Raw genomic sequence first — 27,152 nt, 5'->3', positions numbered from 1 at the left:
GTCTGTGGTTAACTAAGTTTGTGAAATACATGGATAAAAGAAATAAGGTTTCTTACTACAAGACTTTAATGAGACTTTAGTAGGCTAGGGGAATATCATTTTTTCTTACAAATTTACATGGTCATGGAGACTGTTCCAGTGTAACATCTCACAGGACCAACATCGCCCGGGTATACTTTGCAAGATTTATATTATTGACTGTAACCAATTATGATTTTGTATTACTATATAACTGTGTTTTATGTATACATTTACAGCCAAAGTGTTTTAAAGGTTTTTAAATGTCAAAAGGGAACTTACGAATGTCTGTTGGATGATTACATGAACTATGCTTGCAAGACCAAACTACTATAAATTGGGTTTCCACAGTCAGCATATAACACTAACATTTCATTTGGTTGCATTTACTCCAGAAATTCACTTAAATCCAATACTAAATTGAGACAAACCCTCTCTTAATAAATCTATAAAAACCTATTTTTTTTCTTTTTGTGATCAAAATCATCACTGTTTCTTCAATTTCCAGGAATCACTGTTGCTTTATATTTAAAGATAGTATTATGTGAAAGATTATGTATCTTTAAACATTAGAAATATATTCAATGATAAGGTTTTTCCAATATGGGAGCCACAGGGACACTGAGTTGCACGGATGAAACTGTAATCAGCAAACTCCTGTTTGCCACTTCACCTGCAAATTCATGAAAACATTCTTCATTCTGGAGTAATCTCTCATTGAGTAAGTGAAATCAACAACACAATTTAATTATGTATTATTCTTTGTCTTCTCTCTTTTTCTGTTCTTTTTTCTTAAATCTTCATTTGGTTGAATTTTATGCTTTGACTTGTGTAAGTAAAATGTGCCCATGCTATAACTATATTGTAAAATCTTGTTTTACTTCTGAACTATGAAGCAGTGATGGAGTAGACAGGTGTAGTGTTTCCAGAAAAATCAGAGGATAAGACTGCAAGTGGGTGTTTAGGCTTCCATACATTCAGTGAACAGATTCCCACCTATGGCTTGATCATGTGTATGGGATGGAGGAGGAAGATTAAGATAATAATGATGATGATGAAGAGAAGGAGCAGGAGGAAGGGCTCTCCCCCTGAGTGAAATAGAAGAATCCCAAACCATTTATAGGGAAAGGGTACTCCTTGAATGTCCATACATCTTACAGACTTTATGATACATTCAATGCAGCCTTAAACTACTTGCAATTTCAAATCTGTCTTTTCACTTGTGTAATGTACAATTTATACCAATAATAGAAATTATTTTATAATGTATAAATTCTTTTCTCAGAAAGCAAGTTTGGTAATTTTAAAAGAGATGAATTCTTACAGGTCACAAAAGAGCAACATGATATATTAAATCAAAAATTTACAAGATGTGGCCCTTGACTCCTTCAGTTTGAAAGAACTGCTGTACCTTATACAAGTGCTGGTCCACAGCTAATAAAATACTTATGCCCGGTTATAGCTTCATTGAATGCCACAAATCATAAATCCTGATATAAAATACATCTGAAAGCTATATCTCCCATGGAGTCTTTTTACTTTTTTCTAAAGAAGGACTTTTATAACCTTAATCTCTGTGATGTGTATTTGTAATTTAGACAGCAAGATAGCCATTATTCTCAGAATTGATTTTAAGATAAAAATTACTACTGCTTTTTCCTCATTGTTCAAAACCTTAATCTTAGTAAAAATACCTAACTATTCATCTATTAATTTCATTCTCCTCTTCATGTCTCCTACGTGAGCATGTATACTTTATTTTGTTATCTGCCTTAGATCGTAAGCCGCCAATACATCTATATTATCATAATGGTGATAAATACCACTTTAATTATAAACTGTTACTCTAAGTAACTGATTTATTTTGCTCTTAATTTTCCTCTTCATTACTTTGATACATTTACATTTATTTATGTGCTATGATTTGTCTGTTGCTTCATCTGTTCACCTAAATGAAAAAAGCAAAAATCAGTCTTTGTTACTAGTGAATTATTTTTGTCTTATAATTCCACATGAAAAAAATATTCATCTTAATGTTGTAATTAGTGGCTTGTAAACCATTTTAATGACTCACTAAGTCAACTTAGTAGGCTATGAGCTTCTACATCTGCCACCTAACTGATTGTCTGGATTTATTCCTTTGATTTTGCTGGATAGGTAGGCATTCTTTTCATTCTCTAGCACTCTGTGGGCTATGTTCTCCATCAGGGATGTGTTCTTAGAAGAAAGAAAAAAGAATCATTTTATAACAAAGGCTTAAGAATAACTGTATCCCTTGGATAGGTCTTCCATTGTACCATATGCACATTCTACTAATAATAGTGTAGCACATCTACTACAATAGATGTTGGTAGTTCATGTTTGATGCCGATATCATTCATTTTAACCTTATTTTCAAGATTGAAATATAATTCACACACCATGAAATTTACCCCTTGAAAGCATACAATTGTTTTTTTAAAGTATATTCACAACATTGTGCAGCTAACCCTACTATCTCATCAGAATTTTCATCCAAAAAAGAATCCCTGTGCTCATTATCAGTCATACTCCATTCACCCCACTCCTAATTCCTTAGCAATGACAGATTTTATGGAAACTGTGCATAGGAAGTCAGTTCCTTTAAATTATTTTGATTGAATTATTGACACTTTTTAAAAACTCAAATTCCTTTATGGCACTTTGTTTACTCTTCTCTTTATATCATTGATTTTTGGTGATGGCAATAATTTATTATTAAAAAATAAATTAAGACAGTTAGTATATTAGTATAAAATAAGTTTAGAGGGAAAAAGCCTCTGGAACAATTATTAACTCCTACATCCTCCCACTAATGTTGATTTCTCAGGAAAGTTTTCCTGTCTCCCAGACTACTTCAAAAGCCCTCATAACACAACACTACTGCAGTTACTTTTAGGAAACGAATTACAACTGGTAATTATATATTTATTTGTATGGCTCTGATTAAGACCTGTCTCTATCTCTGGACTTAAATATCTATTAAGTTAAAGTTTCCATGTCTTAAGGCTTAAGAGTAACTGTAGAATAACGGTAAGAATTTCTTTTTTGCATACTATGTATACTTCTGGAGCCTAACGTAATGTCTGTTTATACAATAAGCTTCTAATAAATATACATATAGTGAAAATAAGAAAAAATATATATTCATATTTGTCATTGGCTAAATGCACAGAATATAAAACTCATGGATTTTTCAAACCTTTGTTTAGGGTAGCATAGCAGAATGACACAGAAAACCCAAAGATTTGGAATTGGAGACGACAAGGTTTAGTTTCCAGCTTCACTATTTATTGACTGAGTAGCCTTGGAAGAGAGGAAAATCGAACTGGGACAGGAAATGTCTGTTAGATCTGATATATGAGGTGGGTGTAAGTAGAATGAGTTAAGAAACTCTCCTGACCTACTCCAGAATTATCTGGAGGCATTATAATGAGGCTTTCATAAAGGTCTTAGGAAGATGAACTAAACTCACGAATCTTAAGAAGGAATACAAAGGGTAACAAAAGGGCAGGAGAAACTTTCCTGTTGCTTCTGTTAAGTTCTTCTCTTGAGAGAGTTAGAGATGCCTTATATGACCCTACCCAGGGCATTGCCATGAGGAGCTCGTGACTTAATTTTCCTCTATTCTTAATTTTTTCTAAGGATGAAGAGCAGAGTACTCCATCCCAAAGCAAGAACATAAAACTTCAATCTGTCTGTTTTCTCAAGGGGTGGGGTCCCTGTGCCTGGCTGTTATGGTCAGTGTGGCTGTGGTCCTCTAGTTTTTAGAACTCTATTCTTTACAAGTCCAGGGGGAAATAAGAGCCAACATTATTAGTGAAAAGGAGGGGAAACTGGCCCATCTTCTACTTTTCCATATAATTCAGGGGTTCCTTTTACTGTTTCATAAATTTAGATGGGGAAAAAAATGTCTATATTTTTACTAGACTCTAACTGAATTTTTTCCTAAGTGGGTTTCAGCAAATTTGTCACTGTTAGAAATCACAGATATTTTTATATTAACTTTGCATATTATATTTTCATAGCTGATGTAGATACTTCAAAATATTACTTATGCTCACCACTACTAAAAACTACAGTAGTTATTAGATCTGCTGCTCTAACTTTTAATTAAGGCATTAATTAAAAAGCAATAATATTATAACATCAAAAATGTAGTTTTTATTATAAATATTTTAAGTACTTTGTAATTGGTTTATCTTTCAAGCTTATGTGCTTTATTTTATTTTATACACTTAAGATAGTTCTAAGGTCCTTTGAGTTCATAAGAATACACACACAAAAACAAAAGGAATGCATGTTCTAATTAGAATCATCTACACTTTTTCTTAAGGGAGCTTGGTTCAGAGAATGTTGTTTTGACCTAAGAAGATCAGAAAAATATTAGTTTTATTGGAAAAGTCTTTCTTTCCTGTTTTTTTTTCTCTTTTCCTAACAAGACGGACAGTTTCTTTCCTTAATCAGAAAGGTTCTATAGCTCAGGTTTGGAACTTGGGGAGAAATACCTAGCTATTGGATTGTCTTAAGCTTGGGTTAACTTAGAAACAAAGTCTAAATGTAGTTCAGATTTACTCACCAACTCTCTCTGTGCTTCAATGTAACTCACTCAAATTCTGCTTTGGGACTTGGAACCAAATTCCCGGTAGCATAGACAGCTCTAAATTTTCTTCTATGCGTATATCTGTTACAATTTTTGGACTGATGGGCCCACTGGTTAAAATGTAAGTGTGAAGTGAACATTTTCTGTGTTTAGTAAAGGGAGGGAAGCACCTCCTCCCTTAGGGAGTCTCCCTGAAGACATAACGGACCGACCTTTTCATCTTACAGTGCATGTTTGCCTGGCCTTCTGAGAACCCTTGGAAATATAAACACACACTTCTGAAATTAGGGTTCTTAAGAAGGTATACTCACAAGGTATACTCACAAGGTATCCAAGATGGAAGGTACATCAATTGATCTCTCAAGGAGATAATGCTATCTGTTCTTTTTGTTGTTGTTGTTGTTATATAAATTTGCGTGAGATTCTGTCTGGTCTTTGTAGTATGTTTTATGAACTGCTTACAATGTGTGTTGTATTCCAGATACGCTTATACAATAGTAAAACTGCTTTCTATCTCTTCAAGGTTTTGTGGAATGATCTTTGTTAGTAGGATTTTTGTTCCCTTAATGAAAGTAAAGAGTTGGCTATCCTTAGATCTCCTGTCTCAATATCATTCTGAAATACAGTTTGAGTCATACCATGACTTCGAATAGTTACTGTTATGTACGTTATTTTCTTCATTTCTAAGGAAAGGGTCACTATGTCAATTCAGCTTTCTATAAAAATAAATAATTTTCTATTTTTCTGCTAACCTGACAACACTTTAAGAAGGCATGATTGAAATCGGACTTAAGAAATAGACTGCATAGTAGTAGAGAGTGGGAGCCTCTTAGTACAATGGGAGGCCATGTGACTACCCATCTAGAGATATGGTGTAGTGATGGAGGTGCCAAAGGCAGGGGAAATAAAAATGGTTTAAGTATGAGCTCTAAGTCAGTGGTCACAAGAAAATATTCTGGAAATTTTGGCCACTGATTTGCAATCAGATTGCTTTTTACATGGGCAATTCTACCTAGGGTACTCCAGAACCCACAGCAGTGGGGGTTTATTTATAACAATATTAATGATTCTGTAGTCTAGCAGGCAAGAGGCCAACTAGAGTGATAATGTACACAGAGTGTCTAGAAAATAGCAGGTACTCAATAATGTCAGCTTCTCTTTCCAATTCCTTTGAAATAATACTTTCCTCCTATCATATGAAAATGAAGTAAATATGCTTTGGTCTTATCCCAATACTACCTTAACTTGTTTCACTACAAAATACATTACACTTCTTTGTAGAACATGGTTCTGGCACATAATCTGTGTATTATGGCTATGAGCAAAACTCCTATATGTAGCTGACAAAAGCCAGATATTTGATGATACTCAAATAATTTACCACCAGGTCTTTGTTTAATGAACATTTCATCTAGATGCTTTAGTTATATCATGCATTCAAATGAGATAACCTTCTAATAGTTCAGTATATTAGACTGGATTATTTCTAAATACAGTTATAATGAAAAAGAACTCCAGATTTGTTTCATAGCTCAAAAACTTAGACACTTCAAGGACGATTGAAATAAGGAATTAGTCCAAGGCAAGTTATGCCATTTAAGCAGGAGATCTAGAATAAAAGTTGTTATTTATTTCTTTATACAATCTAACAGTATGATTTAATTAAAAGTAGGTCATATGAGATTATTAATGAAAGATAGCTCTAAAGTTGGAAAGCTATTTTTTTGTTTCAAAGTTTTCTTTTCACTTGATTGGGTAAGAGAGCTCTTATTTTTTAAAAAGAAAACTTTATCATTTCACATATACTTAGTTGACAGTTGAACAAAATGATGTGAGATGACTAGTGAATGTCTAACAGTAACATATTCATTTTTTGTTGTTGTTGTTATTGTTTTGTTTTTAAGTGAGAGGAGGTGATATTGAGAAACAGACTCCCATAAACCCCCCAATTGGGATCCACCTGGCAACCCCCCTCTGGGCCTGATGGTCACAACCGAGTTATTTTTAGCTCCTGAAATGGAGGCTCTACAGAGTCATCATTAGCATCTGTCCGGGCCCATGCTCTCAAACAAATCGAGCCATGACTGCAGTAGGAGAAGAGAGAGAAAGAGAGAGAGACAGAGAGAGAGAGAGAGAGAGAGAGAGAGAGAGAGAGAGAAGGGGGAGAGGAGGAGAGGAGAAACAGACGGTCACTTCTCCTGTGTGCTCTGACTGGGAATCAAAGCGGGGCTTCCACATGAGGAGTTGATGCTCTACCACTGAGACAACCAGTCAGGGCAGTAACATATTCATGTTTATGCACTTTGGACAGACGTAAAGATCATCAATATTTGAGTTACTTAATTCTTTCACTTTTTTTCCAGAAACCAGAACTTATGTTAGCACGAATGAAACAAAGGCATTGAAAATAAGTTGCAGAACTTCAAAAGAAATGAGTTAACACTGACTATATTTATTAAGGCATTTCTATTCTGTGCAAAGTTGATGTCAAATGACATGGAAAAATGCACTTCAGATATATGCTTTTATCAGTTGATTATTGGTAGGAATTTACCTTTTCTTTTCCTTTTTTTTGGTGACAGAGACAGAGAGAGAGAGGGACAGAGAGACAGGAAGGGATAGAGATGAGAAGCATCAAGTCTTTGTTGTTCATTGATTGCTTTCTCATATGTGCCTTGACTTGGGGTGGCTACCAAAGACTGAGTGACCCCTGTGACCTTGGGTTCAAGCTTGTGAGCCTTGTTCAAAGCAGATGAGCCCACCCTCAAGCTGGTGACCTCCGGGTTTCGAACCTGAGTCCTCTGCGTCCCAGTCCTATGTTTTATCCACTGCACCACCACCTGGTCAGGTGGAATTTACCTTTCTTTAATTCTTCACTTAGCCTGGAGGAAGATTTCAGATATAAGTGGAGGACCCTAAATTTTACCACTTATTCTTGGTGCCATGCGTCCATTCATGAAACATCTAACCATCCTAAATATTCAAGGTATTCTGAGGTCCCAGAGATATAAAATGGTTAACATAAGGTCTTTTGAAGACTTAACCAGCCTTTCTATAACACAATGTTTAAAAAAGAGCATGGACTCCAAAAAGAGACTGTTAGGCAAGTGTGACTTTGAGCAAGTGACTGAGCCTTTTTTTGTTTCCTCATCTATAAAGTGAGAATATTAATATTCCCTAAGTCATGGAGTCATGGTGAGGTATCAGATGATATGGGTACAAAACTTCAAATTTGATTCAATATAGGTAAGCTCTTACTCCTTATTATTTCTCCTCTATATTCACTTGCCCTATTGAGCTACTTTAATTTTTATCCTAAATCCCCTGTTATTCCTGTTCCTATGTGTTCACATATGCTGAACCACAGGGGTGAAACATACTTTCCTCATGCCTTGTAACTCACCTGGTTCTTTCTTCTTTATAATTTTAAGATTCAGATCATGCATCACTTTTATAAGGAAGGCTTTCTTGATCTCTTTTTGTAACTAGGTCAGATGTACCTCCATGCTGGGCTCACAGTACTTTGTATTTATTTCCAGCAATGGACCTTATCTGTCTGTATCTCATCAGATTGTAACTCTCTACAGGAAAGGACCATATTGAATTTATGTTTTTATTGTTAATAGTACAGGATCAGGTTGATAATTGGTACTTATGAATGCCTAATAAAAAGAAAATGAATAATATCACTTCTTCTTTAGAATAATTGGCAAGCTAGTAATTATTTAATAGTCCAAATATGTTTATTCTTAAGGTTTTATTATTATAGTTATCAATTGGATGCTCACTGTATTCGATAGCAATAGAAAAGATCAAGTTTGTTGCATTGGTCCAGTTATAAACCCTACTGTGCTTATAGTTGAAAGTTGGTAGGGAGTACATATTAAAAGTTTTATCACAAGAAAAACAATTTTTGTAACTCTGTCAGGTAATGGATGTTAACCAGATTTACTGTGGTCATCATTTCTCAATATATACAAATATCAAATTATTATGTTGTAACCATGAAGAAACTATGATGTTATATATAAATTTTACTTCTTCAAAAAAAGAATATTGATTGGTATTGTGGCCAGTACTCTCAAATTTAGTAATTTATCTTTCAAAGTTCTAAGCCCTAAAATAACTAAGACATTTATATCAGAGATATCTTTACCCAGAGTATATTGTTTCAATTTTAGATATATATGATTCTGTCCTGGGAGCTTTAGAGAGCAAGGTGGGGAGGGTGAATGGGAATGTTTTTTTGCCAGGAAAAAAAGGGATCACATGCGTGAAGGAAGTCAGAGAGCCAGCCAGTATAGAGCTGGAGAAATAGCATCCAGGCAGAAATGACAGCAAGTGCCAAAGCCCTGATCCAGAGAGGTGTGCAGTGCTTTGAAGAACACAAAGGAGGCCAGTGTGGCCTCACTGTGTAGTGGAGAGGGAGAACAGTCAAGAGGTCAGGCTGTCTGTAGGCAGATTAAGTAGAGCATGATAAAATATTGGCAGTTATTCAGACTTTAGAACCCACAGGTGGATTTTGAGTAAATATATGGTGTAATCTGTCTTACTGAGACTACATTGTTGTGTTCAGAAGAGACTAGAGAAATAGGAAATGGAAGAAACTAGTTGGAAGAGAGAGTAAGAGGTAAAAGGTAGCTGGTGCTCTACATTGGGGCAGAGATGTGTTTATATAAATAAATGCAATGATTGGGTAAAATAAATGAAATAATAAATATTAAGGGAAATAACATGGAAGTAGTCACTATTTGTGTTTTATTACCTTTACGTTATGGTTATGGATAAGAGTAGTATAAGGTAATTATGTTTCAACACATACTTTTCAAAATATGAAAAATAAGGGAAGAAATTGTTTTCTAAACACATTTTTTAAATCAAAAAGTGAGTTGCAGATACAGAGATCTTGTTCTGCTATCATTTAATGTATGTGACATTTTTATGAGATAATCTGCAGGGTTTCTCATCCTTGAGCAGGACTTACCACAGGATGCTATCATTTTGGATCTACTTCTGACAAACATAATCTCTCAGTGTCCAACATAAGATCTTAAAAACATTTTCCTTAGATTTAAAATGTACACTTAATCCTAAACGATGATAAAATCTATATTCTAAAATAGACGAATAGTACACTTTCTTATGGTCCAGTTATAGTGGAAAAAATATTTACTTAAAGCTTTCTTGTATAAATTAACATGGTACATGCTAAAAGGGTAATATGTAGCCCAAGATTTCATGAGTTTATGGTCTTCTTGGTGAGACTAAGGCAACATTATAAGAAAAAGTAAAATATTGATATGTATGGTTGCATTTAAAGAGTATGCAGAGTATGGTCATGTTTATTTTCAGATAAAATAATAAAAACCTTATTCCCATATTTTGACACTTAGGATTCACAGTCCAATAGTTACCTTTCTACTTATATACTCTAAAGAAAAGTCAGTCAAATTTTCCAAAATGCTTAGCACGAAAAGCAGCAGAAACTAGCCACCTAACACTCAAGCATTGAAGAAATTAGAAATAGAAGCATGAGCAAATTAACACCTCGCAAAGGCAATCACTAGAATAACCAAAATAATTTGATTCTGGAACACTGAAGAGACGGGCTGTGGGTGTGACATATCTCTTCATCTCTTATATGAGGGAATCCACAAATAGTGTCTGGAGCTGGTGAATCAAGAAACAGAGCTCCATATATAAGGTCACAGAGAGGGCCATTAGAAAAACTAGAAATAGAAATTATTAGAAGACTCCACTGAGGATTAGGATAATTGAGGGGGATGAGGAAGATGACCATTGCTTTAAATTGCTTTAAATGGCAAGCTATTCTGTATTATTTTTCATTATATATATATATATATAATATATATATATATATATATATATATATTACTTTGGTACAAAAAAAAAGTTATGTTAATTAAAAATAATTTATCCTTGGCCCTGGCTGGATAGTTCAGTTGGTTCGATCACTGTCCAGACTTGCAGAGGTTGTGCTGGATCCCTGGTCAGGGCATATACAAGAACCAATCAATGTGGCATAAAGAAGTGAGAGGGGAAATTGATATTTCATTCTCTTTCTCTTTGTCTCTTTTTCTCGCACCCCCCTTCTCTTTCTCTTTCTCTTTCTCTTTCTCTTTCTCTTTCTCTTTCTCTTTCTCTTTCTCTTTCTCTTTCTCTCTCCCTTTCTCTCTCTTTCAAAATCAATTACAGTAAAAATAGTAATTTAACCATATGAACAACAAAACCTTCTTGCTCTAATTTATTTGCTTTACATAGTAGTTTTAACATTTATAGTATTAAATTATTAAATTGGATATTCAGCCAGTCCTGTGTAGTTTAGATTTCTATACAAGTCCTATGAAGGAAAACAGATAGATACATGTTAACCTGATGTAAAAAAACTTAAATGCATTAATCTATCATTACTGGGTGACAGTAACAGACACAGGACCAAATGTTTTATTTTTATTTTTTTTATATTTTTCTGAAGCTGGAAACGGGGAGAGACAGTCAGATAGACTCCCACATGCGCCCGACCGGGATCCACCCGGCACGCCCACCAGGGGCGGACGCTCTGCCCACCAGGGGGTGATGCTCTGCCCCTCTGGGGGGTCACTCTGCCGCAACCAGAGCCACTCTAGCGCCTGGGGCAGAGGCCAAGGAGCCATCCCCAGCGCCCGGGCCATCTTTGCACCAATGGAGCCTTGGCTGCGGGAGGGGAAGAGAGAGACAGAGAGGAAGGAGGGGAGGGGGGTAGAGAAGCAAATGGGCACCTCTCCTATGTGCCCTGGCCGGAATCGAACCGCTGAGCCAACCGGCCAGGGCAGGACCAAATGTTTTAAATAAGTTAATGAATATAAGTCTAACAACCTTACAAATTACACAGTATTATTTTATGCTTAGATAAACAAAATAAGTAAATTAAACAAGACCTAGGCTTTTTTCTTGCTTTTAAAACACTTTTTAGAGTTAAATATATCTCATTTTAAAACATGGGAATTTGCCTGACCAGGCAGTGGTGCAGTGGATAGAGCGTTTGACTGGGATGTGGGCAACCCAGGTTCGAAACCCAGAGGTTGCCAGCATCCGGCCTGAGCACAGGCTCACTAACTTAAGCGAGGGTTCAGTGGCTTGAGCGTGGGATCATAGACATAACACCATGGTCCCTGGCTTGAGCCCAAGGTCACTGGCTTGAGCCTAAAGGTCGCTGGCTTGAGCCCAAGGTCACTGGCTTGAGCCTAAAGGTCGCTGGCTTGAGCCCAAGGTCACTGGCTTGAGCCTAAAGGTTGCTGGCTTGAGCCCAAGGTCACTGACTTGAGCAAAGAGTCACTCCCTCTGTTGTAGCCCCCCAGTCAAGGCGCATATGAGAAAGCAATCACTGAAAAACTAAGGAGCTACATTAAAGAATTGATGCTTCACATCTCTCTCCCTTCCTGTCTGTCTGTCCCTATCTGTCCCTCTCATTGACTCTCTCCATCTCTGTCAAAAAAATAATTAAAATAAAAATACATAAAACATGAGAACTTTTCCCCTTCCAATAGGCTAGAAATGAACAGTTGTGATCATATTTTGAACATAAATGTGTCTTAATTTTTTCTAATACTTTTAAACATGTATTGAAAAACTTTTATTTGATTTCTATAATACCTTGGCATTATGGTTATAAGTCAAATGACATCCAAATTAATTGATAGTAAAATTTTTTTCTCTCATAGAATTTAAAAATACTGAGCTCCTTTGCTATTTTCAGGAAGCAGTGAATGTGTAGCCATATAATGACATTAATAAATTAGATTTAATTACTATTAAAATGACAAAAATATACTAGTTCAACTAAAATGTAACATGAAATTCATATTTTCTAGTGCTATGCTTCTTGTTAAAAATTTTACTGGATCTTTTGTATGTGCTGTGTTAATTGAGTGTCCACAATAACTTTTCTTTTTTTTTTTTTTAGTGAGAGAAACAGAGTAAGAGTGAGAGAGAGGAGAAAGAGAGATGAGAAACATCAACTTGTAGTTGTGGCACATTAATTGTGCTTTCTCATATGTGCCTTGACCAGGAGGAACCAGCTGAGCCAGTGAGCCCTTGTTGAAGTCAGTGACCTTGGGCTCAAGCCAACGACCATGGGGTCGTATCTATGATCCCATGTTCAGGCTGGTGAGCCTGCACTCAAGCTGGTGACCTCGGGGTTTCAAACTTGGGTCCTCAGAGTCTCAGGTTGACACTCTATCCATTGCACCACCACCTGCTCAGGCCCCAATAACTTATTAAAATAAAACTACTAACCAGTTTTAGAGATTTAAAAATCAATGCTCAGCCTGCCTCAGTCCATAACTACAGTGAGAGGATATGAACTCAGGTCTGTTCTTCCCACCACATCAACTATAGATATTACTTTTCAACCAACATGAAATAATATATACTGCTCACAAAAATTAGAGGATATTTCAAAATGAATATGATAAAATATCCCCTAAATTTTGTGAGCAATATACCTAATTGGGCTATAATTCATCCTATAAAATATTTTTGGCTTAGAAGGGTTTATTTGTATGTATTATGGCATATTCCATACTGAAATTGGTACTGCTATGACCTAGCCAAAAAAAACACAACCCCAACTATTATAAAGAAATAGGATTATTTTAGGCATGTAGTCTTAGTAAATACATGCTATACTCTGGTACTCTTGTTTTTTTTCCTACTTAAGTCAATAAAATTCCTCTATTTAAGTGCTTATCTCATTGTTTAACACCTATCCTTTTGATTTATAAATTTCTATTTCTTTTGAGTTTTCTCCGAATTTTTTGTTAGTTTTTGTTCCCAAATTTCTCCTTGGTTTCTTAATGATTAGTGAGAGTCAATTTTAAAAAGTGCTTCTGTGTGTTTTTCTGACTATAAATGATGTCCTTTCTGTATAGCTCTAAATTCTATGATATAATCACTATTTTTCTTAAATTTCTTTTTAACTTCCATTTTTTAATTTTCTCTTTGGAAGAATTAAATCCAAAGTAACTAATTCTCTTTTTAATTCCTTTTATATTCTCATAGCTGAAAACATCAAATCAAGTCAAGAACTCACCAGCTGGGTTTATATTATTTTTGTGATTTATTTATTTATTTTTGAGAGAGGTAGGGAGAGGGAGACAGGAGCATGGAGCTGCTCCTGTATGTGCCCTGGCCCGGGAATCACACCAGCAGCCAACCTTCTGGGATGAAGCACTGAGATATCTAACCAGGGCTTCCAGCTATTTTAATATTAACAGAATGACCATTTAGTAAGTATATATATATTTTTTTCTTTATTATTTATAACAGCATTTGAAGTAAAGAATTTCAATTTCTTCATTTTAAGGAAGAGAGATATAAATGACTTGTGTTTAAGTCAGAAATCATACACATATGATTTCTAATATTATACAACTAGGAAAAAAATACCATGTATATCAGCCACCAAGAATCCAAACTTTTAACCATCAGATCCGGGTTGTTGGGTTATTTTTTTCACTCAAATTTATAGTAAAAAATACACTGTATTATCAGTTCACACATAAGCATCTGCACACACACACACACACACACACATGTTTATATCTATTGTATTTTATTTATATCTGTATGTAATCAAAAAAAGTTCAACAAATAATATTTATCCTTACTGTGTTCTTTAAATTACAATGTTTTTCTCTTCTTTTAACTTATTTTTATTTTATTTCATTTCAATTATAAATATGCTTGTCACGACCCCATGGATTGATTTTCTGACTCACTGGTGGTGACCCATAGTTTGGAAAGGTTGCCCTTGATGATATCATCTCCATGTCAATTTTGTACATTACATTAGGATCATTCACCTGACTAGAGTCTGGGATAACCTTTCACAGTGATATCATTGTTTCTCTCTCCTTACAGTTTTTTTTAATTTCACTGTAGTTCTACCCTTATAAACATATACTGCTCACAAAAATTAGGGGACATTTCAAAATGAATATGAAGCAATAAAAGAAAGCATGTGATATTTTTTATTAAACAAGAATACCAGAAAAGCAAACAGCAAGTCAAAGACAGTTGTTCAATTATGCAAATGAGATGCAAAACCAACTTTTATTTCATTGGTGAAAATGCACCATACAGAAGGCTGAGAGTACTGGAGTATCTACACGTTCCCTGATCCCCTAATTTCTGTGAGCAGTGGTTATAGACAAGCATATAATCTTTGAACATGCAGTATGTTTTTTTCTAATTATTGATTTTTAGAGAAATAGAGAGAGGAAGGGAGAGAGGCAGGTGGGGGAAGGAAAACGTTTGTTGTTATACTCAGTTGTGCGTTTTTTGGTCACTTCTCATGTGTGCCCTGATGGGGATGAACCTGAAACCTTGCTGTTTCAGGACCAGGACGACGCTCTTAACTGACTAAGCCAACTGATCAGGGTCTATCGCCAATTCTTGATAATATTTAAGTTATTGAATTTGTCTATTTCCATTGAAACATCAGTTTCAGTGTGTTTGTTCCTCATTTGCTCAGTCAGTATTTTGTGAGGACCTAACTATTTTAGGCAATCCTCTAAGTCCTGAACACAAAGGAAGAGAACAAGAGCAATTGCTGCTCTTAGTTAGCTTGCCTACTATAATACACACGTGGCTCTGGAGACACCTGGGAATAGAAACACTTTCCAGAAACATGTCTTTATTTAATTCAATTTAAAATCCTTGCCTGACCTTGTAGTGGCACAGTGGATAAAGCATTGACCCGGAATGATGAGGTTGCCAGTTCAAAACCCTGGGCTTGCCTGGTCAAGGCACATACAAGAAGCAACTACTGAGAGTTGATGCTTCCTGCTCTTTACAACCCCCTCCTCCATTCTCTCTCTCTCTCCTCTTTCTAAAATCAATGCATAAATTCGTAAAAAAAAAATCCTTGATAAAAATCTCTGCATTGCTATACCACATTTCTAGCTTAAATGCTAAATTTGTAGGTTGGTGTTTTAAAAGCACAGAAATGGCATTAAACATTTTGTGATTCTAATAATAAAAATTCTGTAAAAAAATAACATGTTTCTTACCATGACAACTTGGCAAGGCTCTATTCCATCCAGGTCTTCCATCATCGCCCATGATACAGGTGAGTGTTGAATAACCTTGAAGAACATAACCAGCATCACAGTAATAGGTGACTGTTGAGCCTAATTTATAATCCATTCCAAGTCTGGTGCCATTCATTATATTGCCTGGATCAAAGCAGGACTCTCGAAGTTTTGCTGTAAAACAATATAAAATATTGTTTTACTTACTGGCAACAATGAATTGTTTTAAAACACTGTTTTCTATGTAACCCTTAAGATTTATTAGTACCACTAAATGGAAAGAAAAGTACCAGCACTCACAAAGCAGCCTTTAACCATATCTGATATCTTGCTAATTCATATTGATTAGTAAGACAATATAATTCTACATTGGTTTTCGCATTAAAATTAGTATCAGATATATACCATCAAACATAGGGTTTTAGAGTTTATTATAAAAAGAAACAGGACTTATTTCCTTATTTCATATTTATTATTGTGCATTCATTCCATTATATCACTGCCTATGTGGGATTTAGTTCATTTAATCACTAAGAGGAAAGTAAAAGACATTTCTACTTTTCTTCTGCCCTGAAAACACTTCCCTTAACCTACCTGCTTTTCAATAAATGCTTAAGAGCCCACTAACTAGCCAACTCTGGAAATACAGCAGTGGACAATCAGAAAATATTTTAGCTCTTATGGCATTTACAGCCTAGTAAGAATTATATTGAATAAATACTTATAATTGTAATGAGCATTGCAAAAGCAGAAGCACGCCTGAAGAACCGACAATACAGACTGAACATTAAGAGATAATGAGCTGAATAGGTCAAAGAGAGACAATGGGCATGAAGTGGAGAAAGTGTACTGGTGTGTGCAAGTTTAACAGACCCAGTGCCTGAGTTTCAATTCAAAACTAAAAACCTTGATCTCCCAAGGGTGTATGTACCTGTGCTCACACACACAATTTGCATCCCATCTATTATATTTAGACTGTTTAGCTCAATCAATTAAGAGCATCCTCCCAAATGACAAGGTTACAGGTTTTGTTCTATCCCCGGTGAGGACGCACATGGGAAGCAACCAATGAGTTCACAACTGAGTGGAACAACAATGAATACTTCTCTCCCCTCTCCCTCTGTCTCTCTTCCTCTCTCTGTCTTTCTAGAAATCAATCTAGATTAATTTTTATAAAGATTATAAAAATCTTTTCCAATACAAAAAACTATGTTCTTCTCAGATAAAATATCTACACAAACGGTTTTCAAGGAATAAACACACCCTGGCCAGTTGGATCAGCAGGAGAGCGTCAGCTGGCATGTTTAAATCCCAGGGTCAATTCCTGGTCAGGGCACACAGGAGGAGCAACCATCTGCTTCTCCACCCCTCCCCCTTTTTTTTTCTCTCTCTCTCTTTCTCTCTCTCTCTCTTCTCCTTTCTGGCAGCTATGGCTAGAATGGTTTGAACAATTTGGTCTTGGGCACTGACTCAGGTGCTGAAATAGCTCAGTTGCTGAGCAAAAGAGCAGCACCCTAGATGGGCAGAGCATTGTCCTGTAGGGGGGTTGCTGGGTGGGTCTTAGCCCAGGTACGTGCGGGAGTCTGTCTCTGCCTCCCTGCCTCTGGCTTCTCACTTAATTGAAAAAAAAAAGTAAGAAACATCAGGACAAATAGTAAATTTGGTCACTAAGAATAGGGCTTTAGTGTTGCAGAGATTGTTTATTTTTAAGAATAAAACCTACATTGAGTCTTTTCTTAAACAAGCAGAAAAACACAGGTAATTTTTAGGCAGAACAGCAATCTACATTGATAGCCAGTCTTCAGGAAATTGAGTGACATCGTCTGAGGATAATAGGAGGGATTGAAATTATTGTTTAAAAGAATAAATCTCTTTGACACGTCTAACCATCTAATATTCAGCCTTTGAAAAGTTTGCTTTTCCTTTTTTAATGTTTTCTCAAAAGTTTTAGTGACATATCAGTGAATCTATGAGTCAAACATCCCACTTTTTTTTTCTTTTTCTTTTTGGCCGGAGAGAGGCAGGGAGAGAGACAGGAATATTGAGCTGTTCCTGTATGTGCCCTGACTGGGGAATCAAACTGGCAACCTCTGCACTCTGAGAGGACATTCCAACCAACCGAGCTATCTTTACAGGGCTTAATCTTTTCTTCTTTTTTTTTTTAATTTGATTGATTGATTTCTAGAAAGACAGAGAGAGGAAGAGAGACAGAGGGAGAGGGGAGAGAAGTATTCATTGTTGTTCCACTCAGTTGTGAACTCATTGGTTGCTTCCCATGTGCGTCCTCACCGGGGATAGAACAAAACCTGTAACCTTGTCATTTGGGAGGATGCTCTTAATTGATTGAGCTAAACAGCCAGGGCCAAATATCTTGCTGTTTAAGAAAAGGTAAATATGGTCAAGAAATAAAAAAAATATTGCCCGTACAATAGTTTTACATTGTTAGCCTCATTTTGAGAGGATTCATTTATGTTATTGTTATGTTTACATAACAATATTGATTTTATAGAAAAAGCAAAGGAGGAGAACCATTGATTTGTGTTCCACCTATTTATGCTTTCATGGGTTGATTCCGGTATGTGCCTTGACCGGGGATGGAACCTGTAACGTTGGCATATCAGGATAATGCTCTAAGCCACTGAGCTACTTGGCCAGGGCTACAGACTACTTGAAATCCTCAATGAGTAGCTTTCTATGAATAATACTACCCTTATTGTTTTTCATGCATGCCACAGCAGTTACATCTGGACGTTTTGAAAACACTTGGAGAATTTTTATATAAGGTACTAGGCAGTAGAAGAAAAGGTGATTTTATATTTTTTAAATTAATTATAATTAAATGTTGATTAAAATTTATTGAATTGCTTCTAAGCAACACTTAAGCAAAAAACACATTTAGAACAAATTTAGAATTGAATGATAATAAATCTCTACATATTAAATCTTTTGCAAAGTAGTTAAAATGGCACTTAAAAATTTAGTCATTAAAACTCATATTAGAAGAGAAAAAATCTGAAAATAAATCAGCTAAGTATTTATTTTAATAAATTAAATAAAGTAAATCTAGATAAAATAGAAAGAACTAAATAATATAGATAGCATCAATAAAAATAAAAATTGCAGACAATGTTAGTGAAAAACATACAGCAACAAATAAGGAAGATATTGTGAATATTTTTATGTTATTATATTTGAAAAATGGGATCAAAATAACTAATTCTTAGAAAAAGGGTTTAAGATATCTAAGCTGAAGTGAGAAACTTGAATAGATTTACAACAACTGGAATTCTACTACATTAAATCCCCAAGTCCACAGTTCTACAGAGAAGTTCTAGTAATCCTTTAAGAAACAGTTGGTCATTCTTTTACAAATTATTCTACATAATATAAAAGTGAGACTGCACCCAAAATTAAGCAGTTGTATATAATTAAGATCAAAACTAGACAAGGACAGCCTGACCAGGCAGTGACGCAGTGGATAGAGCTTCAGACTGGAACGCAGAGGACCCAGGTTCAAAATTTCAAGGTCGCTGGCTTGAGTGTGGGATCATAGACATGACCCAATGGTCGCTGGCTCGAGCCAAGGTCGCTGGCTTGAGCTCAAGGTTGCTGGCTTGAGCAGGCGATCACTCACTCTGCTGTAGCCCCCGTTAAGGTGCATATGAGAAAGCAATCAATGAACAACTAAGGAGACTAAAGAGCCGCAAGGAAGAACTGATGCTTCTCATCTCTCTCCCTTCCTGTGTGTCTGTCTCTGTCTGTCCCTCTCTCTGTCTCTCTGTATGTCTCTGTCATAAAACAAATAAACAAACAAACAAAAAACCACTAGGCAATGAAATATAAACTGGGAATATTACACACTAATCTCATGGTAATAGATCAATGATGATACATTTTTAGTACATAGTATATATAATAACCCTATGACATTATATACCATAATTATAGATATTTACCACAATAGTACAAAGAAATCAGCAAAATATATTAAAAACAACAAATAATAAACAAAGTAAATCAACGTTCATGTTTACCTTTATATTCTAAATGAAATCCAGTGTAACTAACAGATCCATCACTCCGAAAAGCCAAATGCATGGTATTGGAGCTGCTTTCTATTCTCTCAGGTAACTTGCTGTCTTGAAAACTTCCAATTAGTGGGCTATTACTGTCTGGCCCATCATATATATAGAGGAAGTCATAGTTTGGTTCTATGCTAAAACTAAAGAGAGAGAGAAAGACAGAAGGAAGTGGAATGGTTATTGGAAGATAGTAAGCTTAAGTCATATAATCATATATTAATTCAGTCAATATCTTTAAAAATAACAATAGACCCTGTCAAAATAAGTTAAAATTTGCCTGGCTACAACACAGTGACTACCAATATCAAATCAGTAGTAAAAAACAGAAAAGACATCTTGATACTTTCAAATATTTCCAGGTTGGCATTGTGTCTATAGGGAACACAAATGATTGCAAAGCAAACATTTTAGCTGATGAAGGGTATAGGATTTGGAACCTACAGAGATGCAGCTTCAAGCCTTGCTTGTGTCCTTGTTAAGCTATATATAAGTTACTTTATATCAGTAAAATATGGAGGAAATTTTCTATTTTTAATTGTTTTCATTCAGATATTAGAAAATACAAACGCCTTTTTCTTTTTTTCTTTTCTTTTTTTTTTTTTTTGTATTTTTCTGAAGCTGCAAATGGGGAGGCAGTCAGACAGACTCCCGCATGCGCCCGACCGGGATCCACCCGGCACGCCCACCAGGGGGCGATACTCTGCCCATCCGGGGCATCACTCTGTTGCAACCAGAGCCACTCTAGCACCTGAGGCAGAGGCCATGGAGCCATCCCCAGCGCCCGGGCCAACTTTGCTCCAATGGAGCCTTGGCTGTGGGAGGGGAAGAGAGAGAGAGGAAGAAGAGGGGGAGGGGTGGAGAAGCAGATGGGCACCTCTCCTGCGTGCCTGGCCTGGAATCGAACCCGGGACTTCCGCATGCCAGGCTGACACTTTACCACTGAGCCAACGGGCCAGGGCCGCCTTTTTCTTTATCAGTGGTACAACTTGTCTGAATTTCTATATTGAGAAGCAGTGTTGCTGTTTTAAAAGTCAACTCTACTTAACAGATTCAAACAAAAGTTTAAGATACAAATTTGCACTTAAGTTATGCAAAAGAAGTATTGTACATTATTTTAGGTACACTTTATTTTGAAAATACATATATTTTCCTCTTTTAGAACTTAATGTAAGAGAATTCAAACCAATACACTACTTGTCAAAATTAAATAATTTATAAAGACATTTAGCACATAAGTTGTTCAAATTAATATTTTCAAACTGCAAAGTTTGCATATTAAGTTTGCCTAAGAAACCTTCAAAAGTACGAGACCTGTCCTATAATAATTATAGAACCCACATATTTAGAAGACAGAAGTTATGCAGTTATGTGTCTCTCTGTGATGCAGCTCATCTGTGGCAGAGAAAAGATAGACTTAATTGGGTCATTAAGAAAAGCCAACGGGTTCAGGATAAAATCAGTAAAGCTTACCATTATTGAACATCCATCAGAGAAGAAACTATGCTTACAAGTTTTATCATCCCTGCATCTAAATGTATAAACTTGTTAGTTATATTTCTAAATCTCCTGGATTTACAGAGGTTAAATTTCCACAACAATTCTAACTCTTGATGTATGTAATGTGTAAGGGAGAGGGATCCAGCTAGCTTCCTTGTTGCATAAATAGCAGCGCAGAAAGACTGGGATGATGCAGAAGTTCCCAACCTTTCCATCTCTCAGGGACCCTGTAACATGAGAAAATTAGGGGACCACCACATTGCTATATTTTGTTTTTATTTATTTGGTAGCTTCACAAGTCTAATTCCAATAATTGCTCTTAAAACCTTTCAGGGGATACGAAGTCTATATTTAGGCAATTTTTGCTGTAATATAGCAGAAATTGGAGAACAGTTATTATTTTATTACTTTCTATGCTTTTTCTGGGTAAAATACAACCTTTCTGAACTTCAACTCCTTCAACACTAATATTTTATGAGAATTACAACTTCCTTATCTATCTCACTGTTGGGAGAATTACTAGAAACAAGTGCTTTGTAAATGATATATTATAAGTGGTTTGTATTATCCTTGAAGGCCAAAAGCCCACTTAACAATGGAGTGCAGTTCATTTCTTTTTAATTTCTGGTTTGGAGTTAAATAAAAACTTCAAACTGATGATTTGTAACTTCTTTGAAAAATAATAATAAAACAAGAACAGTCTTTTTCTAGAAAATCTTTGAATCTTAACTATAATGATTATTTTTCCTAAAAAACTGTCAAGACAGTACATTCTAATAGTATATACACTGTATTTTACAAGGCACTTTCACAAATATTAATAATCATGTGGTAGCTTAACAATAATCCTGTGATATGAGGAAGGGGTATTATCATTTTCCTTTTTCCAGCGAGTATACTAAAAACATCAGTGGTCTCCTTAAGGTCATAATACATAATACATGACACATGCTAAATTTGACCTAAATCAAATTAAGGTCATGTACTTCATGTGAGACAGTTTTTTAACATTCATTTACTAACTAGAATAATTTAAAAAGTAAACTGACCCCAGTATCATACACTTTATCATTTATAATGTCAATACTGCCATCTGTTCAACTGTAAAAATGGGAATAATAATAATACTTATCTCAGCAAGCTGTTTTGTAGCTAAGTTCTGGCATATAACTAACGTCATTTTTGCTTTGTTATTACCAGTTATCAATGTAGTATTACAAATTATCAGAGTAAAAATTCTATACATTTAAATTTTTTTCTAATATCTATGAATTCAAAGTATCTTTCATTTTTTTAAACATAGCTCCCATATATTTAAAAATTGCATATTTAAGCTTGATATTTTACATAACTACCAAGCAGTTTTAACATACTAGCAGAAGGAGGGGTTTTGTTACTAGAGACCATGGATATTGCTCTTGGACACAGAATATTAGTGACAGCTCTACTTAGGAAGTTTTTGATTTCTGCTACCTAATACTCCCATTGAAATATTAAGGAAAGTGGTAGGCCAGGTTTTGTGATCAAAACTATTGGCTCCACGTGGAAAACAGAGGTTTATTCCAACAACTTCCCCAAGGTAACTCACATGACAGTGACAGAGGCAGGGCTCACACTCAGCTGCCTCCTTCTCACATCAGAAGCTACATTCTCTGCTACTTCAACCCTAAACTAACCCTGCAACTAGTCACGGGAGTAAGCAATACATATACATTTAAAAACACTCCCGGGTAAAGTCTATCATGAGAAGCTTCTGCTAAGATATACAGAGAGGATTTCATAAAATTCCTCATCAGCTTGATTTAATGAGACCACCAGGCAGGGTAGGCACACCACGTGTCCTCCCAAGGCCAATGTCACACGTATGGATATTAAGATGTTTCAAGAGATTTTGGGTGATGCACATATGGGGAAAAATTCCTTGAAGTCCTGACCTTTTCATCTTGAAGTTTAGGAAAAGCTGAATTTTGGAAGCAGTAATTTTAAGGACAGGGTGGAAGAAAAAGTTATAGAGACCATGTTTCATTAGAGTCAGTAAACCACTTGACCTTTAATATGTTTCCTCTACACTGGATCTGGTGACAGTGCTCACCCACGAGCCTTTCGAACTGCCAGGCATCTCTGCTATTATACAGGGCTTTGGAAACTGCTGATTGCAAAGCACTAGTGTTGTAATTTGTAACAATAATAAAAAAAATGTCATGTATAGAAAGAAAAATTTGCCTAAACAAACGCAAAAGCGGATGACAGAAAGATTTTTGAAACGTCCAAGTGTGCAGGCACTCACCTGATAAACGCCAAGGAGATAACGTAGTCCGTGTTCACGGCCACGGTCCAATCGCAGTCTCTGCTGTGCGGGTACGGGTGAGGGAAATTTGGCGAAAGGATAAAGCCTGAAGATCCTGTTAGATTGCCTCCACAGGGTGCTTTAAATAAACAAACAAAACCCCTTAAGTGATTAATAACATGTATTAGCTATCAATATTTATGAAGTTTTTAAAAATGAGTTAGGAGGTTTTGTATAGACCTGTTTTTTTTTTAAAACCCAATGCTTGGATATTGAATTGTACTTTAAGGCAAACCACTAAAATATTAAATACATACATACATGGCTATATTAACTTTAGCTCCTTTTACTGGCTTTAGAAGACAAAAATTACATATATATGTCTGTCCCTTTCTATTTTTTTTTCATACACCAGAAAAACATTGAGAAGAGGGGTAACGATGGTTTCCCCATGGTTATTATAAAAAAAGTAAAAAAAAATCTGAAGGTTACTAGGAAAGTTAGAAACAAAACAAAACAAAACCTCTAATAATAAATGGAATAATAGCATATAAGATATTTGGCTCCTTTTTACTTATTATGGAGGAAGAGCCTTTGATATAGTTAATGAGTGAGAATAGATAATTATCTGAGAACTTACAGCACTTTACAATAGGATACTCATATTGAGTATTTGGATATTTTTTGATTTAGTTGCCTAACTTGTAAATGAAAATGCACAAGTTACTACAATTATTAATACAGTCCCCAGGAAAGGTTTCTGTAACACTTCAATGGAGAGGTTAAAAAAATTCTTAGTGACATTTATAGAATAGATTCTGTAGGGCATTAGTTTTGTGGTCTATTAAACACAGCTTCCAATCAGTATTTATATATATTACACAGAGCTGGCAGTGTCAGAAAAACAGAGGAAGAAATATTTGGAGGTCCCTGGTGGTGAAGTGCGACTACAAACAAATGAGACTGAAATTCTCATGATCTCATGATAGCTCTTACACATAATCAGCACATACACACTTTTAAAATGATACTTTTTTCAGACATATTTTACCATTCAGTTATAACACATTCTTGATTTTTTTGATAACACAGGTTGTATGTAGCCTGACCAAGCAATAGCACAGTGGATAGATCATTGGACTGGGACATGCAGGACCCATGTTCGAAACCCTGAGGTTGCCAGCTTGAGTGTGGGCCATTTGGTTTGAGCAAGGCTCATCAGCTTGAGCATATGGTCACTGGCTTGAACAAGGGGACCATTGTTCTGTTGTAGCCCCCTCCCGGATCAAGGCACATATGAGAAAGTAATCAATGAACAACTAAGGTGCCGCAGTGAAGAATTGATGCTTCTCATCTGTCTCCCTTCCTGTCTGTCTGTCTCTGTCTGTCCCTTTCTCTGCGTCTCTGTGTCTCTGTCACCAAAAATAAAAAAATAAAAAAATAAAAAATACATAACACAGGTTTTAGAAGAAAGAACTTGCTCATTCTGGTAACATTACAGATCTCTGTTCTTTGCCTGAGTCTGGATATGCAAAGTCCTTAGTACAATGTGCTAATTTTTGCCATCTAAATAATAGATGTCTGCTATTTCCTTCCTCCATGTCCCAGGCTACCTTTGCCTCAGTGCCTCAGTCACAGTAGATGACCTCAACTCCTACTCTATGGGAATAAACACTTAATTATCACCTGTATATTTTTCTGGTATCTAATCAAATGTGTAGACAGTATAGAATATTGTAATTTCTTGTTGTCCTCCATTTTCAAATTTCAATGCTTGTTGAATAGTTCTCTCTACAAGTAGAGGATAAAGAATGTTTCCTAATTCAGCAGGATAAAATCCTCAACCAGGTCCCATAATGCCCTTCCCTCTCCAGAAATGTGTGCATATCTCCCCTTTACTCTCTGGCTTCTGCCCCTTGTCTGCAGACATGCTCAAGTCTCTTTAAGAATAAGAAAAAGTTCTCTCTGACTTATTTCCTTTCATATTTCTTATTTTCAATTAAAAAATGTTGAATTTTACCTTATGCTAGGTTAAGAAATCCCCTCACCACTTAATGTTGGGTTAAATGAGTTAACTGTAAAGAACCACCTTTGCCCAGAGATCTTAACATATTTCAGATAAGATCTCTGAAATAACCCCCCTCCTCATTACACTATGACAAGACCAGATGTACACCCTGCAAAACTCCATTATTTGATTCAAATGTTTAACTGAATTGCTTGTTCTCATTGATCACTCAGAATTAAATGCTTGTAACCAAACTTGATTAAACTTCTCTTTTTCCTCCACATCCCTGAACTTTGGCCTGCTCTCAGCCTTGGGTCAGCACATAACACCTACTTAGGGCAAGCTGCACTCAGTACAACATTCTTTGACCTACTGCCTCATCTGGCCACCCTTTTCCCCCACTTCCCCAGACTTCATTCTTTCTAGCCTGTGCCCTCCCCTCTGGAAGAGAAAAACTCCTTCTGCCAACTTGAGATGTTTGTAGATCTCGTGATCACATTGGGCTTTCTATCACAGTAGTCCCTGCACCCTCCCGCTGCCACACCCTGCAGTCATTCTTTTTTAAGAAAAGTATCTCTTTGCTCATTTCAAATTTATTATTTTATTTAAACAACATCCTTTGAAAAGGAGGTCTAATCTCATTGTGTCTTTCTTATTTATGTGCTGTATTTACCTGCAGACTGACTAACATGATTGGCAAAGCAGATCACCAATGAAAATAGTTTCTTATGTTATATTGCAAAGAAAAGCATGAAAGTATTCATTCTGAGAAAACTTATTTTTATTTTAAATTGTATTTAGAGAGACATAAACTTTTTCGTTGCTTAAGGGTCTAGATGTCTTTCTTTAGCCCTTTTTACGTCTCATTCTCTCTCCAGCCAGTGCTAGCTGTCTCTGCCTCCTTGCTTCCAGAATAAAAGCGTTTTAGCTCAGTGTGAAGTGACTTTTGCATTGATTAAGATAATAGAGACTTTTCTGCCTTTATCATTTTCTTCACATCTGTAATCATTCTTAGTTCTTGATGTTCATCTTAAATTCATCCTCCTATCTTTGGAACTCCTAAGTTTCTTGTAGTGTCTTTGTATTGACCTGTTTTATTGCCAAGCACATTTTCTTTGGTCTCATCTTAGAATTTTGGCATTAGCTCTAAGTTCCTTACTTAGTCATCTCTAATTTTCACTCTACGACATTCTTCCTCGTTGACCATATTGACCATATCCTGTTATTTTTGTGTGTTTTTCCTTTATCTTTAATTTAGACGCTGAGGATTCCTTTTTTCTATCTTCACCATAAGATTTTTCTGCTTAATTCTAAACCATATGACCAAATACTTACTGGATATCTTTACCTGATAGCCTAGGTACACAAACACAGAATGGCCAACACATACAAACCTCAACTCAAATTTGTTTCTTCTTTTGTATTCCTAAACCGTTTGATTAGCACTAACATCCAGCTGTATTCCCCAGCTAGAGACGTAAAAGTCTTCCCAGTTCTTCACTGCGTACTTCAACCTATCAAGAAGCACTGCAGGATTTCACCTCAT

General features: G+C 35.7%; 1 protein-coding gene across 3 annotated transcripts in view; it reads right to left on the bottom strand.

Moving 5' to 3' along the window:
• The window catches only part of CSMD3 (CUB and Sushi multiple domains 3), a 1,246,722-nt gene that overhangs the window by 268,975 nt on the left and 950,595 nt on the right, over window positions 1-27,152 (bottom strand). For all 3 annotated transcript variants that reach the window (XM_066265798.1, XM_066265799.1, XM_066265800.1), the window contains 3 exons: window positions 23,599-23,737; window positions 19,767-19,954; window positions 15,712-15,906 (listed from right to left, as the gene is read on the bottom strand). In XM_066265798.1, coding sequence (XP_066121895.1) covers window positions 15,712-15,906; window positions 19,767-19,954; window positions 23,599-23,737 — 522 coding nt within the window. The remainder of the gene's footprint in view (window positions 1-15,711; window positions 15,907-19,766; window positions 19,955-23,598; window positions 23,738-27,152) is intronic.

This window comes from Saccopteryx bilineata, chromosome 3, assembly GCF_036850765.1.
Source record: "Saccopteryx bilineata isolate mSacBil1 chromosome 3, mSacBil1_pri_phased_curated, whole genome shotgun sequence".
Taxonomy (NCBI): Eukaryota; Metazoa; Chordata; class Mammalia; order Chiroptera; family Emballonuridae; genus Saccopteryx; species Saccopteryx bilineata.
This window is presented reverse-complemented; position numbering and strand designations above follow the sequence as displayed.